The 17,780-nt window shown below is 36.7% G+C and overlaps 1 protein-coding gene across 3 annotated transcripts in view; it reads left to right on the forward strand.

The window, feature by feature from the left end:
- NCAM2 (neural cell adhesion molecule 2) overlaps positions 1–17,780 on the forward strand; it is a gene marked incomplete at both ends in the record, with an annotated part of 294,502 nt that overhangs the window by 271,879 nt on the left and 4,843 nt on the right. For all 3 annotated transcript variants that reach the window (XM_084264855.1, XM_084264856.1, XM_084264857.1), the window contains 2 exons: positions 12,710–12,914; positions 17,053–17,172. In XM_084264855.1, coding sequence (XP_084120981.1) covers positions 12,710–12,914; positions 17,053–17,172 — 325 coding nt within the window. The remainder of the gene's footprint in view (positions 1–12,709; positions 12,915–17,052; positions 17,173–17,780) is intronic.

Consider the following 17,780-nt stretch of genomic DNA (forward strand, 5'->3'; position numbering starts at 1 on the left):
CCAGGAAAAAAAAAAAGTTAATATATGCATTGACTGTGTTTTTTAGTTCCATAGGTGTTGTTTTTATAAAAATATTTATTTAATACTTGAGGGCTTATTGAACCTACAGACAATAATTAATTAAGGATGGGGATCTTAACATAAAGGTATCTTTTTTAATTAAACATTTTAACTGTGATAAAGAGGATTTGGAACTGCTAGCTACACATAAGTATTATAAAAAACTTTCAGGTGTGAGAACACATTTTCAATTTAGTGTAACTCTGACAAGTGCTATTGCGTATGCTAATTTTATTTTTTAGGGAAAGAATCACCTTGGGCAGGAACTTTTGCAAGAGGTTTTATTTTTTTCCTGACTATTTCTAAAACCCAGATAGTGAAATTGTTTGTTGTTTTTACTCATGGCACATTTTCCCAGTGGTGATTAAAGAAAAAAAAAAAAACACAGAAAAAACCCAAACAAACAAAAAAGCCCAACCCACAAACCAAAAAACCACCACAAAAAACAACCTTGCAAGTACATCTCTAATTAAAACCAGAGAACTGGCATTTGCAAAATACGTAGCAGGTAGATTTTTCTTGTGTTCCCAAGGGGGTGGAAAAAACCACCACTGCCCAAGTCTGGCATCATTAGAGACCTGTGAAAATCTCAGTTCACAACTGGTGAATAGCCAGCTGTGTGACTCCACTGAGTCCGCTTCGGCACAAGACACCGGGATCTGCTCCCAGGAGACTTTTCTCGGTCTGCGGGAGCACAGAGGTGAATAAACACCAAGGGCTCCTTGTTGGACTAGGACAGCAGGAAATTCCTTTGAGAGGCTGTTGTCTGTAATCATCTCCTTTCTGCATTCTGATCCCATTGTGAAATAGGGACTGGATGCAAATAAGGAAATAAAATTTTCTCTTGAGGACACAATAGAGATAAAGTGCTGATCTGAATAATAAAGAAAACCAAACTGAACATACAATCGCAACTAGTGAGTACCTGCCACCAGATTTAAAAGGCCTTGAGTAAAATGTAGATGATCTCATAGAGTGAAACATAAAATCAAGTCTCATTAAGGTTGTACAGGCACTCCAATTCAGGTATTTCCCTATTTTGCAGTATTTTCTTAATTTTCTAAAATTTGAAAACTTAAAGGTGTTCTACTAAGCATTTTAGTACATATTGTACTTGTCTTGCACTTGTCTCTATTCTTAACTTTTTAATAAAGCAAGAGGGGAGACTACTACAGGTATGTATAAAAGTAAAAAAATGAAAATTTCCAAATAATTTCCCTACTCCGTTTAAACATTTGAAGTGCTCATTACAAATTTATTATCTCAGAAAGTAATTCTAACATTGCAGAGAGGTACATAAGAAGACAATATAGGAATTAGGGCACAGAGAGTGATCGACTGTGAACTCTCCAAACGTAATGTGAAAGAGCTAATGAAAAGCCCTGAGACATTTTAAAAGTGAAATATACATTATAAATGGCAAGTTGGCTTTTATCCTCAGTGTCGCAGTGCCAGTGTGATAAAGAGAAAAATTTGGATCACACAGCTTTTTCCAACTGATAGTAGCTTCAGCTGGAATCTGCCTAAGTTTCTTCTTTTAGGTAAGAGAGATCTTAGGTCTGCTCTAATTTATATTCTCCTGCATTATACATTTTGAGATTACTAGATAGTTCAAATATGATCCTATTCTTTTGGACCTAAAGATCATCCCTGATGATGAGTTAAACCAATACAGGGATTCAGTGACAGCAGAGCCAGGCAGTTCTGGGCATCCTCCCAAAACCTCTGTAATGAGAAAGAAAAAAGGAAGAGAATAATGTCCTTGGGTTGTCATCTATCTTCTGAGATGAATAACTAATACAGTTTTGTTTGTATTTCTCTTTAAGAAAGCTTCGTAATTCTATCTTTAAAAACAATGAGAACTAGATTATTTTACAGTATTTTGTACAATCTGTAGGAAGATACAGAAGATTTTAAAATCTTGTCTTCCTGCAGAAAAGAATGAGGAAAAAGTGAAGCGAGACATTTGCAAATTAAATGATAATTGGTAGGTATAGACTGAACAGCATTAAAATTGTAGTTTAAACTGTATTAAAATGATAAATATGTCTTCACAAATTGAATTTAATATTCTGCTGTCATTAGTACTTATATGTTAGATAAGTAAATCTGTTCCTCTAAAATCTAGTTATTGTAAAAGGGATTTTAGGTCTTGTGATTGACAGTGTAAAATGTTACTATTTTTTCAAGATTGTCACTTTTTTTTAAAGCTAATATTTAACTGTCTGCAAGACAGAAGTCCTAAAATATTCTGTGCTGAACTTATGCCTTAAATCTAAATTGACGGCACAGATACTTAAAAAGAATAATGATTATTCTGTGATATAGCAGTATATCTCTAAGGAATGGTATTAGTTAAATATTTTGATTTACAACCTTTTGAATCTAAGGCTGGCTTCTTTCCTAATCAGATTTTAGTTGTTGTCTTTTTTGCTTCCAGAGTTTTGACAAGTTCCTAACATTTACCAATTATTCATGAATCAAAATATTTGCATAATACAACCTCAAATGTGATCCTCCCTTTATTACAGTAGGGTTATTAGAATATAAATTGCTATCTAGCTAAATAGGAAAGATATTGCCCAGAGAAAAGACACACTTACTGCATACATTGGAAATAAAATATATCCATCTGTGTGGTTTTATGAGGTGTACAAAACATACTGTTACAAAGCAACAAAGTAACATTCCATTGAATTTTGTGATGGGAGTAACGGGTCAAGCAATGATGTAAATAAATGTGATGTACATAGGAAAAATAGATATTTAAAAGATAAACAGATATAGCAATTTAATTAAGCAACCATATCACCAATACTCAGATTCCTGGGCCTTACCATATATCATCTTTCCAGCATGCAAACTTCATTCACTAAATTTGATAGCTCCATTCACATGCATATGCAAATATAAAGTTAGCTAATTAAGCCTATCAAAAAAACTGTTGTTTTGCTTTTTTTCTGAAGAGGTAACAGAGACTTGTGTACAATTTGTGATTACGCGAATAGTCTCCAATCTTCTACCCATTGCCCAGTACGAGGATGATTTCTAATTGCAGTTTTTTTCCTTAGGATTCTTAGAAGAAAAGCAAATATAACTTAATTTTAGTAAGCAGTTAGAACAATGTCAAGACAAATGAGGTCTATAATGACATCACTGAAATCTTTGCTACATATAGAGCTCATTGGAGCTTTTCAGACTGTCCTTCATGCAGCCCATTTCTCCAGGCATATAAGGAATCTTCCCATTTTCCTTTGGTACATATTTATCAGGTGTCATGTTTAAGTGGTGAACACTGATGGGGAAAATCCTATTCCTTGTAATGCAAATGACAGCACCCTTATAAGGCCAATGGTGTCAAATATCAAGTGTAAAGAATGTACCATCATCACCTGTTTAGAAACAGTAGCTCTATGGAAGCTGTATGCTGGAAGCTGCTTTAAGTTTAGATGTTTTACAAGACCTAGATCAAGCAGCTGAGGTAGGAATATCTGTTTTTCTTCACTTTTACATGGTCTAAAGTCCTGAGAAAATGCAGTAGTAATTCTTGCCACCATAGTGCCATTATGTTGTATGATACTATATTTTATATGTTTGATATTTTTGTAGAGGCAACTTCTAGTGAACATGTTAATTTCATCTAAGTTTAATTATAATACGTTAAGTGTGCTGTAATACAAGAAAACTTAATCTTACTAAGTGTAAGTTTCCAAAAGAATTACATTTGAAAACATATACAGTGTACTAAAATCTACCTTGACAAATATTGCAAAACCTGCAGTTTCTGTAAGTTTCTGCCCTCAAAAACAGTGTGAAGGGCAAGAGAAAATCTGGATCAAAATAAGTTTATTTTAATTTGTGAAACAACCGCATTTTTTTTAATCTTGTTTCACTACCATTTTGTTCCACTGATTTCTTTCATGCATGAAGTACTTGCTGTCGTCTCTGCTTTCCCCCTTAAAAATGTGTGCATAGTGTAAATGTAATGTCCCTCAGCAGCTTTCCAAACACAGTGTCAAGAAAAATCTGTAACTTTGTGCGTCTGTCATCTGTTGTTCAAAGTTCTTTTTATTTTATGCAACTTCTGTCAATCTTTGTAATAAAGAAAACTGACTCTAAAGCATTTCTATCTGTATTTTCTTTATTACACATAAACACTGTTTTTCTTGTATTATCTACATTATGTGTTTTCTAACTGAAGGGTTTTTTTAACATATACAAATTTTTGTTTCAATGGTAAAACTCAGAGTTTTATCCAATAGGGAATATATTTTTTTTAAAAAACAACATAAACCAACAAAACCCCCACAAACCCAAACAAAATAATTGAAATTGTTATTCCCTCATTTTTAGTTTGGTTTATATTAGGTGGCTGCCATGTTACTCCACTAATAGACCAAGTATGTGAAATACACGGCCTGAGCACTTAATCCATACTGATTTAATCTGTCTGCTTGAAACAGTTGTGCCCCAAAAGGCAGGTGTGCTATACTGGAAGAAGCTATATATTGATACATGACACTTTCACACCAAATACACCTTGCCTGACACTTGTAGTTGAGGTACCAGTGTAACCATTTCAGGTCAAAACATGCAACATAGAGATGTCGTTCTCTTGTAGCTAATGGTATAAAGTAATTATACATTTAAAATGCTATTCCAAGTAACGCTTCTCAAAACTGGTCTGTTTGCATTTGCATGTGCTTTTAAAGAGTGAAAAGAAAGTGCTGTCAAACCTGAAATATTTTATCAATTCAAATAGAATCCCAGCATAGTTAGACTCGTTTTCAGGCCTCCTGACTACAATACTCTGGTTACAGCTGTCATCTGGTATAGAGAAGCAAAAATCTCTCAAGTCTCTGTGGTATGTGCACAGTGTGATTTCGAGTTCTCCCGAATAATGCAACCAAAATAATTTAACCTTTTTATATAATACCATTACCAACCCCCCTGTCAATCTTAATTAATCTACACATGTTCTTAGAAATTCCTCCAAGAGACATTCAGTAAATCTGACATCACTTTGAGTGGAGGATCCTGGGACACAGAAACATGTTGCCAAGGCCTTCCAAAACCTGGGGGCAGAGCTGGTGCTACAGACTCATGAAAGCTGCCATCATTGTACAGCCTCTCTCGATGCTGGGCTCTCTCTGCCCTCCCCGTTAGCTGTTCCTTGGTGAAATCAAAAAGCATTGCTTTCCAGTAAATGTAAAGAGTTGAGGGGTTTTGCTCACTTCTGATTCAGAAGTACTGGGAAAAGTGTATTCATCAGCTGTCTGAAGTGTAAAGCAGCTTGCCCTGGAAGTGTGTTTCCTCTTGTGGCTTTGTGTGGATGCTGCTGCCACAGAAAGAATGAGGACTTCTGCCCAGGTTTTCTCAGGGTCTTGCCATGGAAGTAGGCACTCTTTACTAAGGCTGTAGCCACCTGGTAACTCTTTAGGCACATTAAATATGCTTATTCCTTATGATATCAGGAATAATTTTTAAAAATTTGTCTAAAAAATAATAAACCACAACTCCAGAGAATATTATCACAACCCAGGATGCTACTTCTAGTTAATGCAGCCTTGTTTCCTTTCCCCTATTATCCCTCAATAGACACACAGATGATATTGTTGACACTCGAGTTGCTGTTCAGAACATTTGTTTTACTTAACTATTTTATTTATGTCTTAAGACACCTCCATGTGAAAAAAGGTGTAAAAGACAATTAGGGTAAATGAGAACTCAACTCCTACTTACTCAGTGCCCAGAAAGAGTCTCAATAAAATATTTTTTTCTTAAGAGGAAAGAAATTTCAGAAAACTTGTTGGCAAGAGGATCTCTGCCATAATAAAGAAATACTCCATCTCTCAGATAAGTATCAGTAGAGCATAACATTTCTGATAGATACTGTTTTAGACATTCTCACATCAGTAGTTCGCATCTCTTATAATTGATAATCCTGGTGACACCACAGACTCCCTTGACTGTGAATGCCCATCCCTCCTGTGCGTCATTGTCTGTGCTGTACAGGCTCTTCTTTGTGGCTCCTCTTTCTGCCAGTGAAACAATTGAAACTCCGCTGTAATTGGACTCAGATTTCATTAGAGATGGTAGACAATGAAGGTATGTCATTTACGGGTAGAAGAAAGCTAGAGGAAGCCCTCTTTTTAGTTAGTTACATCAGGATCAATAAAACTGTTCCCCTATTTTTCAAAGCTGTGTGGCAACCATATCTGTCAGAACATATTACTCAGTTGTGCAGTACAGAGCACATATCCTCCTGTGCTCGTACACTGCCCTTCAGCCGTATCTGTCCTAGCAGAAAATTATAGGAAGAATCACTGGGGGAAAAAAGCATTAACATTAATGTCAATTATAGTCTTGTTAGCATCTCTTTGTATTAAGGAATGGGATAGAAAAGAATATTACTTACTGTCATGGTCTCTTTTGAATCATATATTTCCCCAGGAATAACTTGCACAGAGTCTTTTTTTCTTTTTTCTTTTTTTTTTTAAAGTTGGTGCTGCAAGTGTATTGATTTTTTAATTTCATTTGAAGGTAGACATGTAGCTGCTAGGCACTTACCTGACTCAAAAGCCAAGTTTTATTGTTTTAAATTGCTAAAAGCAGTTCATGCAGCTCTGGCTGTGGCAGCCAAATTATTTGTGCTTGTTGCTGTGGGTAGGTGGGAGCACTGCCTGCTTGATCCTTTTTGCCTCCCATCATTTTTATCTCCGTAAGGCACAGGAGTGCGTAGTAATGGGATGCTCTGGAACAAAGCTCAGAAATGGTTCATCTTCTAATTAATATAGTCTATTAATGTCTCAGTGTAGCATCATACCATTCACACTAAAAAGCTGTGTACATGCTACCTTCACATGCTACCCAAGATAGAGTTTGTTCTGCGTACATGCCACTTGTGAGCTTTCCTGAGTGCCACACAGTCCTTGCATTCTGATAAACCTCACCAAAGGAGGTGGAGCACACAACAGCTCCTTTTAAACCCCTCAGATATGTTAGAAAACAGAGGAAGATGTTTTGACAGGCAGTGAGCAAAGCAATGCAAGTCCTGCAATTGAGATATATCCATTTCCAATACAAGAAAATTAGAAGAAAGTGAAATATAAGTATCAGCCGTAATTATTTTTAAAAGTGGAATCACTCTTTTTAAACTGTTATCGATTGAGAAACTCGTTCCATTTATTATGTACAAATGTCAATGTACTTACATCCCCAAAGAACAAGAAAATAAATAAAATAATAAAAAATCATATCAAAGCATCTGAAAACAAATGAGTAATTGCAATGACTGAAATAAAGTACCATCTTTTGGGTATTTTCAATACTCTGCCTCCAGCACAAACCTCGTAGTATTTGTATACATTTTTTATATCTTCTGTGGACCTATGTTAAAGATGTTTGTTACCTGTCTGGAATTCTATAATGTTTCTAGTAAATCCTTTTGATGTTGCTTTTGTTGTTTTTTTCATGGTGTGCTGCTTGTCTGGATGTGTGCCCTTCTTTTTTCCCCCCTTCATATATTTCGCTTGGCACTGCTTATTCTAACGAGTCTTGGCCTTCCACCCTTACAGTATTAACTAATGGAAAATCCTTACACAGCTGTTTAACTTTTTGTTACTGTATTATGATTACTTGGATGCTCATCTATGCATAGTAATTTCCAAGATCTATGTTTTCTATTTTTTCAGAGTTTAGAATAAGTGTATAAATCTTGTACGCCTTTGATTATGAGAACTGTTCCAGATGAGATATAAAATCAAAAGTAACATTCATAGGCAGTGCAGAAGTAACTGTCATGGTTGGACAGGCTTATTAAGAGTCAGTACAACAGGGAACTTCAAGATGATGATAAACAATAGCTTTTGTTTTGGTTTTTTTTTTTTCCTTCTTTTTCCCTGCAACTGCCCAGTGCAGCATTTTCAAATGCATCCCCTGGCTCAGAATATTCAACTGCTTCGCCTTGAGATTAGTTCCTACTTTGCCTTCAGAATGACCTGAAAGAATATAGGAATGTGTATAATATCCCTGTGCACTCATTCTCACACATGCAATTGTAGCTGCCAGGTGCGACCCTGTGAGCTCAGGGAAGTGTTGTCTGTAATTTCTTTTTTCCTCAAAAGTTTACATGACTGCAAAAGGTTAAGGGCTATGTAGAATCGTCTGGCTTCAATCCTTCCTTTAATCAGTGCCTGCTGAGGAAGAGGGGAAGAGAAGAAAGGCACAAAAAGGTGCCACTTTGCTTTTTCTTTTCAACAGAATTTAAAATCGCTGAATGTTAGAAGTTGGGAGGGACTTCTGGAGGTCACCTTCTCCAACTCTCCTGCTCAAGCCGAGCACTTACTATAGCACTTGCAATTATTATTTAGTTGTACCAGCATCTGAATATGTATGATATGATTCCGTAAGAGTACAGAGAAATTCTGCCCAATTGAAGGACACATCAGTCTGAATTGTCAATCAGTCACGAAATGTCAGTCTGAATATATTAACATTGCATATTAAGTTCCTATCCCTTGGTGGAGAAGCAGTGGCTCTGGGTTTCCATGTACAAAGTGTCCCTGTACACAACATACATTCGTAGATGCTTGCTCTCTCTTTAGAGGCTCCTTCCTTTTAGAGTAGCTGATACAGATTCCTTCAAGGAAATTCACTCTGAATTTACATTTGAGGGCCCAGATAATTTATCTGTGAGTTTACAATTTATAGTTAGTTCTCTTCACTGGGAAATAGTGTTTTACTTGTCAAAGCTCCTCATTGCTCTTTCCCATTGTAAAAATAACGATTTGTACAAAAATGTTAAATTATTTTATTAGAAGTTAGAAAAACACTTAATGAATAAGTGAGAACTTGAAAATTACAAGTACTTTCAGTGACATTTATAGAAACTTGCTAATTCTTTTTTTTTTCTTGCCATTCTGAAAGTTTTGTAATGTTATTTCTGTAAGTATTTGTTGATAAGCACTTACTTGAACAAGTGGATGAATGAAGTGACTTTGTTTAAAGTCAGCAGTTTCCTTCATTATCCTGGCAAGGTGTATTATATAATTTATGCCACATCCTATATAACAAAAACCATATTATTTTAAATTTAGCATATTTTTGACAAATTATAATTAAAACTCATTCAGAACAATGGAACTTAGGGCTTTCTTTTTTTTTTACACGCAATGTTTAAAAGGCTCAGCTGTGATTAGATTACTAAGACAGGTATACAATAAAGCTTTTTATAAAATTGTTAAGAACTGATTCTCTCACAGTAATACTGATTTTTTTTTTTATTTCAATTGTGTTTTCAATCAGAAAGAGAAGTTTCATAATGTACAAATACTTGTTGTAGAGCACAAAGTGGAACTAGTATTTTGAGTCCATTTGGTACATACTGGAACAATGTAAAAAAATTTAAAAGTCATTGCTTCTTACAATGTATTTTTATATTGATTAATAATTTTGACAGTAAAGCTAATCTAAATTTAATTTAGGGCAATTTTTTTTTATAATAAAAGTGGTTTTCAAATTTGGTTGAAAGGTTTTATGTAGTGTGAAATTAATGATTAATCTAGTTACAGAACTAGTACTCCTGTTGATGTCATAAGATATTAAGACAAAATTTCAAGATTGTTTTGATGTCCTAGATGTCAGAATATTTAGGATATTGTTTTTGCAAGCAGTGGGAACAGCACTACACCTGTAGCTGACTAGAAGAAGCAGATAGACCAATACAAAGTCACAGTAATTTAAGAAAGAAGTACAAAATTAATTTTTTTAAAAATAATTTTATATATTTTTATTAATACTAAAAATAAATTATCATGTAAATACTTCCAATTTCTGCCTGGCTTCAGAAGAAAGTACATAAAGAGGCTAAAACAGGCAAGAAGGCAGATGATAGCCAGGCTTCTCTCCCCAACACAGGATGTGGCCATGTGGACATTCTTTGGGGTGTGGGAGATAAAGGAGAGAAACATTGGAAAATATATAGTCCATCACAAGAAATCAGATGCTGAAATGTTGTGAAACAGAAACCTGTATGAACAAACAGGACTTGGGACAAGGAAAGCAGTAGCAAGGATGGGAAATGCTGAATGAATAGGAAATTTTCAATTATAGAGAGAAAAATACATAATAGTGAAATACTTATGATGTTTCACCAATACCAAGAAGATTAGAAATTAAAAACAAAGTCTTCCCCCAACTGTGGCAAACAAATATGAGTATCATTGTACAAAGGAGCAGTGTTTTTAATATAAACATTTCCTTCACTTCGCAGTTAAACTGTTGTGTAGGCTTTTCTGGCACTGACTCATTTGGAGTGGGAAGCTTGCCACAATGCAATGTTCCAGTGACACTGGCAATGCTGTTTAAACTAGTAAAAACATGGTAGGCACCGCATTAAAATGAAGGAAAAAAAAAGGGGGGGGAGGGGAGGCAAAAATATCAACAGCAAGAAAATAATCCCAAATCTGTATAAAAAATTTGGATTAAAAGCCACCAATTTTTGTCCTCCACATTTCTATTTAGTGGTTAGGAAGGTATAGGGAGGATAACTTTGCTATATAAGGTCTCTAGAACTGGACCGTGTACAATTTACTGATATTGCATCTGTTTAAATATATGTGCTTTTCAATAAAGTGGAAGTAACTATCTATTACATCTTCTTGACAATTCAGATTGATAAACATAAACGAATGAACTTTAGAAAGGTGGTCATTAAATAGATGTATGGATAAAATAAGTTCTGCAAATTATACATGGAATATTTAACTAGGAATGCTTAACTAGGAATGCTAGGAATAAAAAAAATCATTCATGTGAAATGCTAACTTCCAACGTTGCTGATGAGGCAATGCATAAATGATACATTACTTCACTGTTGAGTCATTATTTCTGTTACTTGTATAGTGGTTTTTAAGTCTTTCTGAAGAAATTGAAGTGCTCTTTATCTGCTTATCTGCCTATCCATCCATGTGGATGAATACATTGGATTCTGGCTTAGTATGTAATAATAATAACTGAAAACAGTCCTATAAAACAGCAACCCATAAAATAGACAATGAAATTGATTGCATGAGAAATAAATTGTTCCCTTTGTTTTGAAAAACAGTTTTTATGTTTTCGTTTAAGAGTTCTGTCACATAGACTAACAAAGCATACAGTTCTGCTAGCATGTCTTGATTTAGAAGTGCTCAACAAAATAATTTTAAAATTATACTTCTAAAAATGAATACATTTTCTTAAAAATTAGTTAAGCAGAAATATAAAAGTTTAAATTGTATTCTTAATCTGCAAATAGTCTACAACGTATCATGCAGTTGAAAGAATGTGAGGATAGTATTACTCTCATTAACACGTTATGTTATATTATGTTATGTTATGTTACGTTATGTTATGTTATGTTATGTTATGTTATGTTATGTTATATGTTATAAACATTGGTATTTTACAACAGCATTCAAGTAGTCTACTGTCAGAAAAAATTTACTCTTATTTTGGCCACAGGCATGTAGATAGACACAGCTTCTGTTGGAAAGGTGCCACTGCACTGCCAACTCATACATCTCTCCAAGGCATGGTAACACTAAGTAAGCAAAGCTGATGTGCAGTATGAACATGGAAAAAACCCAGTTCCACTCCCCTGTCAAGCTTGCTCAGGACATAGCATCACACCTAGGCTATTGTCACTAGCCAGTTTCCAAGCTAGATGGGCACCTTCTTGAAGTAGCTGGATGCATGAACCGTTACCAACGTTGCACATTCTTTTTTTCCTGCCTAGCTTACCAATCAGCTACAAGTCCTCTCCTTTCTAAGGGTCATCTGAGTTCACAAACATAATATGTGTTGTTCTCAGAATCACAGTACTCAAAACAGTCTGAAGCATGTTTGTGTATTATGGAAATGTCAACTGAGTCAAAACATTTTTTCTGAGATTTGTAATGAAGTAAAATTAGCAAAGCATCACCTTGCATAATAGACATCCAGAAAGCAAGATCAAGTGTGGAATATATTTTGAAGTGTATGAATGTATTGTCAAAGTACAAGATTATACATAATGGGATCCTAACCTTATAATGATTTAATAATATGTTTTCCTCATCCTAATGTATTTAAGAATAAGCTTGTGCAACTGTTTGCAGAGTAAATTGCTTGAATTAACTTCTTTGAAGAATTTTTAATTCTACTTGAATCAAAGAAATGACCTTTAGAAGAATAAATGCTGTTTTAGCATTGTTGTAAACCTTTTGGTAATTCTGCTCTAGCACCACTGCTAATTAATTATTTTTGTAATGTGGAAAATGACAACGTATATCAACTGCTGTAATACTTAACATTTAAAATGTTTTTCTTAGGCTACACACTGAATATTAAGATGTGATGTTATTTTTTATTAAATAATATAATTTATGCTCTATTACTATATTGAAATTTTAGCAACGGAAGCTATTATACAGAAAAGATGCTTTTTGTGATATTTTTAATATAGGTTTTATACTAGCCTAATATTCAGGACTGCTTATTTCCATTAATTTCAGAATGGTTCATTTTTAAACATCCCTTAGCTTCCTGGCCTACAGCTTGAAAGCTTTAGAAAGAACTATTATTTGGGATTAACTTTATTAATAAATTTTAATTTTTCTTTTTTTTCAAGATACTCTTTTTAATGGTCTTGGACTTGGTGCTATCATTGGCCTGGGAGTGGCAGCCCTTTTGTTAATCCTGGTTGTGACTGATGTTAGCTGCTTCTTTGTACGACAATGTGGATTGCTAATGTGCATCACCAGGAGGATCTGTGGGAAAAAGAGTGGTTCAAGTGGAAAAAGCAAAGAACTGGAAGAAGGAAAGGCTGCTTACTTGTGAGTATTAATCACATATTTTGGAAATAGTATTAAAAGAAAAAGTTGGCTGCCCAGCATAGGTTAACTTTGTGGCCATTTTGTGGTCTGGCAAAGGGAATTAATAACGTCTTTCTGTTACTTAAAAGAGTGTTCCCCTGAAGTGTACAGAACGGTTTGTGGTCAAATGTTATGTCAAAAAAGCATTGGCTGTACCTCACTTTAAGCTGTCCTCTTTGTGCAGCTTGACACAAAGGAAATTAATTGTAATTCAGCAGTACTTACAGGCACATCTATGGTCCGTGAGGAGCAAGTAACAGGTCATTGTAACTCCATTTCTGTTAATACACTTTGAGCTGCTAATACCCCAAAACTCAGCATATGGTTATTGTAGCTCTCATGGTAGTTGGGCCTTGCATTTCATTGTCCTGCAGCTTCCCAGATCCCATCCTTCCCCAAAGGCCTGTTGAGCAGATCAGGTTTTGCAGCCCTCATTATTCATACCTGTCTTGGGCTTCTTCATTGTCAATACTGGAGATGTGTCTCTTTTTGGTTTTAGTTCTGGCTACCGGGATTCAGAGACTGTCTTTCTTAGGTAATTTTGATTACATTTCTTGGTTGGGTTCTCAACCCATTTTGAACAGCTCTGTAAAATAAAACCAATCATAAGCAGACAGTCTTTACGTCAAATAATGCTTCTGATAGAAGTTATACCATAAAATAGCTATTTCCTAATTCTTTGTAGCTTGCAGTAGGAGAAAGAATAACAGCATTCCTTCTGTCATGTGAGGGCAGTGTGTCCGGGTCGGTGGAATCAAGATGTGAAGCTTCTGACTCTAACTCGGCTGTCCTTTCCTATTGAGCACAGCACTTCAGTTTATACTTTAATTTCCCGTTCAAGAAGTGACCAAGTACAAATTGGTGCACAGAGTCTCCTGAAATGGGAAGACCTTAGGGAGCTAAAGTTGCAAATGTCACTTGGTAGTAGTTTATACCTTGCTATCTACATCTCCTACCCAAATGCCATGCCATGCCATGCTGTCACAGAAAAGCATGAAGCTGGTCACTTAATATTAATTCCACCATGACACTCCTTTTGCAAGATGAGTTTCTTATTTAATTGCATTTCTTTCCTTACTCGGATGAGTAATCACTCAGATCTTAAAATATTTGGAAGTTCTTGTTTTAGCCTGTTCTCCGCATAAATAAACTGTCTGGCTAAAATTTTAAGACAAGTTTGAAGAGACAAAATTTGAATTTGTTTCATGCCAGGTGCCATTCCCTAAAAGACAGTGACATTTCCCTGTTTTCAATATGTCAGTTTGCATTCTGTATTTTAGAGTGGGACTATGGTATGGTTCTGTGTTATATTTTGAATGTAGGATATATATATTGTCATTAATTATGTTCATATATAATGAATGTAGATGATACAATGCATGTACACACAGCCACCTGGAAGAGAAATGACATAATGCATCTCCTACAAATTGTTTTCCCTTCTGAGGAATTTTTAATTGCTACTCAATTAAAACTGCACTTTCTGTACAGATGGATTCCTTAATCCTATTGAAAGCTGTTCATGAATGTTCTTTTTAGGCTTTTGCTTAAGGAATACAGTTTGTCCATATGACTACAGATGTACAGACAAACCAAGTAGAACTTACCCTTCTCTCTTTTACCACCTTACCTTTTCACAAATAAGAGGAAGCCGTGAGTTATGTGCATCATCTACAGAAAAGACCATTGTATCCAACTAATTTAAAGTAGAATTTCACTTGCAGAGGTGAATAAGCATATGCAGGGTGTTTTGTTCTGGGATTTTTTTTTAAATAGCCAGAATCTTTTAGACTTCTATCCATTATTTTTTTTCTGGTCAACATCTTCACCACACATTTCTCACCACACCATCTCATGAATCTACAAACATTTTCCTTAAGCATTCCTACCAGAGTTTCCAGGTACTTCCTGGATGGAGGGATTATTGTAGTTCCAACAGTTATCTTCTCAGGAACAATATTAAAATGCAAGATACTGGTTAGATAGGGATTTAACTAGGTCTTTGCTATGACATATCCCAGCCTGACTGCTCTATACAACATCACAGGTCCAGAAAACAGTCTGTTAAATTTAAAAGTAAAGGTTCATTTGTAACTCCATTACCCTGTGTTTCCATACTGCAGCTGATAAAGTTGCAGGGTACAGTTCTTGGTCTGATGACAGAAATAGGGATAAAATATTTACATGGAAAGAGATTTTGCTTTGGAAATATCAGATATATCTAGGGTATCCTTTGATTTGCCTTTCGAGAGTAAAATTCTGTGCAAGTTAATTAGCACTAATATTGTTAATACTTCTCTAGCAGTAAGTAGCTATTTCCATGCAGCTCTGGGGTCCCCAGTAAAAGCTGTGCAGCAGAGAGGGACCTGGGGGTGTTGACCGACACGTGAATGAACATGAGCCAGCAATATTCCCAGGTGGCCAAGGCAGACAACAGTATTCTGGCCTGTATCAGGAACAGTGTGACCAGCAGGACCAGGGAGGTGATCTTACCGCTGTACTCAGCACTGGTGAGGCTGCACCTCGAGTGCCATGTGCAGTTTTGTGTGTCATATATACAAAGGACATGGAGGTGCTGGAGAAGGTGCAAAGGAGAGAGGCAGCTCAGCTGATAAGGGCTCTGGAGAGCAGGTCTTGTGAGGAGAGGCTGAGGGAGCTGGGTCTCTTCAGCCTGCAGAAGAGGAGGCTGAGGGGAGACCTTATCACTCTACAGCTATCTGAAAGGAGGTTGTAGTGAGGTGCTAGACTCTTCTCCCTAGTAACTAGTGACAGGACAAGAGAGAATGGGTTCAAATTGTGCCAGGGGAGATTCAGATTGAATATTAGGAAAGATTTCTTCACTGAAAGATTGGTGAAGCGTTGGAACGGGCTGCCCAGGGAGGTGTTGGAATCCCTGTCCCTGGAGCTGTTAAAGAAATGGGTAGTTGTGATGCTTCAGGAGATGGTTTAGAGGTTATGGTGGTGTAGAGCTGATTGGACTTGATGATCTCAAAGGCCTTTTCCAACCATGATGACTCTATGATTCTAAGAAAGGTGTAGAGCTCTTAGAGCAAGTCCAGAGGAGGGCCACAGAGATGATCAGGGGGGTGGAATACCTCTTTTAAGAAGGAAAGGCTGAGAGAGTGGGTTTGTTCAGCCTGGAGAAGAGAAGACTGGGAAGGCCTTATTGCAGCCTTTCAATGCTTGAAGGGAACTTACAAGAAAGACAAAGACAGATTTTTTCATAAGACTTGTAGCAATAGGACAAGAGGAAATAGTTTTAAACTGAAAAAGGGTAGATTTAGGTTGGACATAAGGAAGAAGTGTTTTACAGTGAGGGTGGTAAAACATTGGAACAGGCTTCCTAGAGAGGAAGTTTCCATCCCTGGAAACTTTAAAGAGGAGGTTGGATGGTGCTCTGAGCGGAAGATGTCCCTGTTTATTGCACAGGGGTTGTACTATATGACCTTTAAAGATCCTTTATTACCCCAAGTATTCTATGATTATCAACAAAAGCATACTCACTGCTCCATCTTCCTTATAATTCATTGTCCAGCTGGCATAAATGTTATGAATTTACTTACCTGTAAGACACTAGCATTGGTTTCTGAAATGGGGGAAATATGACATGGAAACAAAACGTGTCTTCTACCAGTGTGAGCAGAAGATTTTTATCACACAAGTGCTCTTTACCCATTCTGGCAGCTGGGATAGTTGTGGTCTCAGGAAATTAAAGTACACTTCTGCAGTACGTATGCTAACACAGAGGGTCTCTACACTGACAGAAACATCAAGTCGTGCATTTGTTACACTAGGTTAGGGGGTTTCACATTTCGTCGCATGAAAAGGCCATCGTCTTACTACTTGGTCATAAATAAAATACTCTTTTGAGATGCTAATCTATAATGTTTGCAGAGTTAGGTAAGTAACCATGGATACGGGATGCTTTGAAGACTTCAAGGAATTGGGAACATGCTGTTAAATGCATCTCAGTGGTGTTAGTCACTGATAATTAGTTCTGCCTTTTCTTTGCTGACTTGTGAGAGAAGGGATCCGGTTATGTGCAGTGTGTGTGGTTACTGCCATGGCACGAAACTAAGACCATTTCAATCATTTTTAGGAAAGATGGATCAAAAGAGCCAATAGTGGAAATGAGAACAGAGGATGAAAGAATTACCAATCATGAAGACGGGAGTCCGGTAAATGAGCCAAATGAGACCACTCCCCTCACAGAGCCAGAGTAAGTAGTCTGACATTTCCCAGAGATTTCCCACAGGCTCCTCCTGGCTACAAGGACAGACGGAGCTTCCTGTGCCCCGGGAGGGAGATACACAGCATCACCAGCATGGTGTGCTGTGGCAGTGCAGTGTACAAGTGGGATGTTCTACATATTTTATGATAACGGATCTAAATCGTGGTGCCCCACATACAACAGCTGAGGTTTATACTAGATACTTTTCTGGTCTCTCTGTGACCCAGAAAACAACAGCATCTGGGTGTTATCCAGCCCTTGGATGGCAACACCATGATAGCAGCAATCCCACAACATGTCTTTACACCACCACTTGTTTGGCAGTTAGCAGTATCCAGGGAAATTTCCTGGCCCTCCCTGCTGCTCTGACTCCCAAGGAGCTCCTCCTGTGCTTTTGTTGAGAACAGACCTTGTGTCAGGGCTGAGGGGCACCAGCAGTCCTTTTCTGCCCTCTTTGGCCCACCCACCCCCCTGACCAGGGTCCAGGAGCCCCTGTATCAGCTCCAGTCCTATCAGCAGTCCATGTCTGGCTCTGGTGCCAGTGAGACATGGACCTTCATCTTGCTGCCACCCCATCTCTGCCCACTGCATTCAAG

Source organism: Gallinula chloropus, assembly GCF_964237585.1.
Source record: "Gallinula chloropus genome assembly, chromosome: 1".
In the NCBI taxonomy this organism is placed as follows: Eukaryota; Metazoa; Chordata; class Aves; order Gruiformes; family Rallidae; genus Gallinula; species Gallinula chloropus.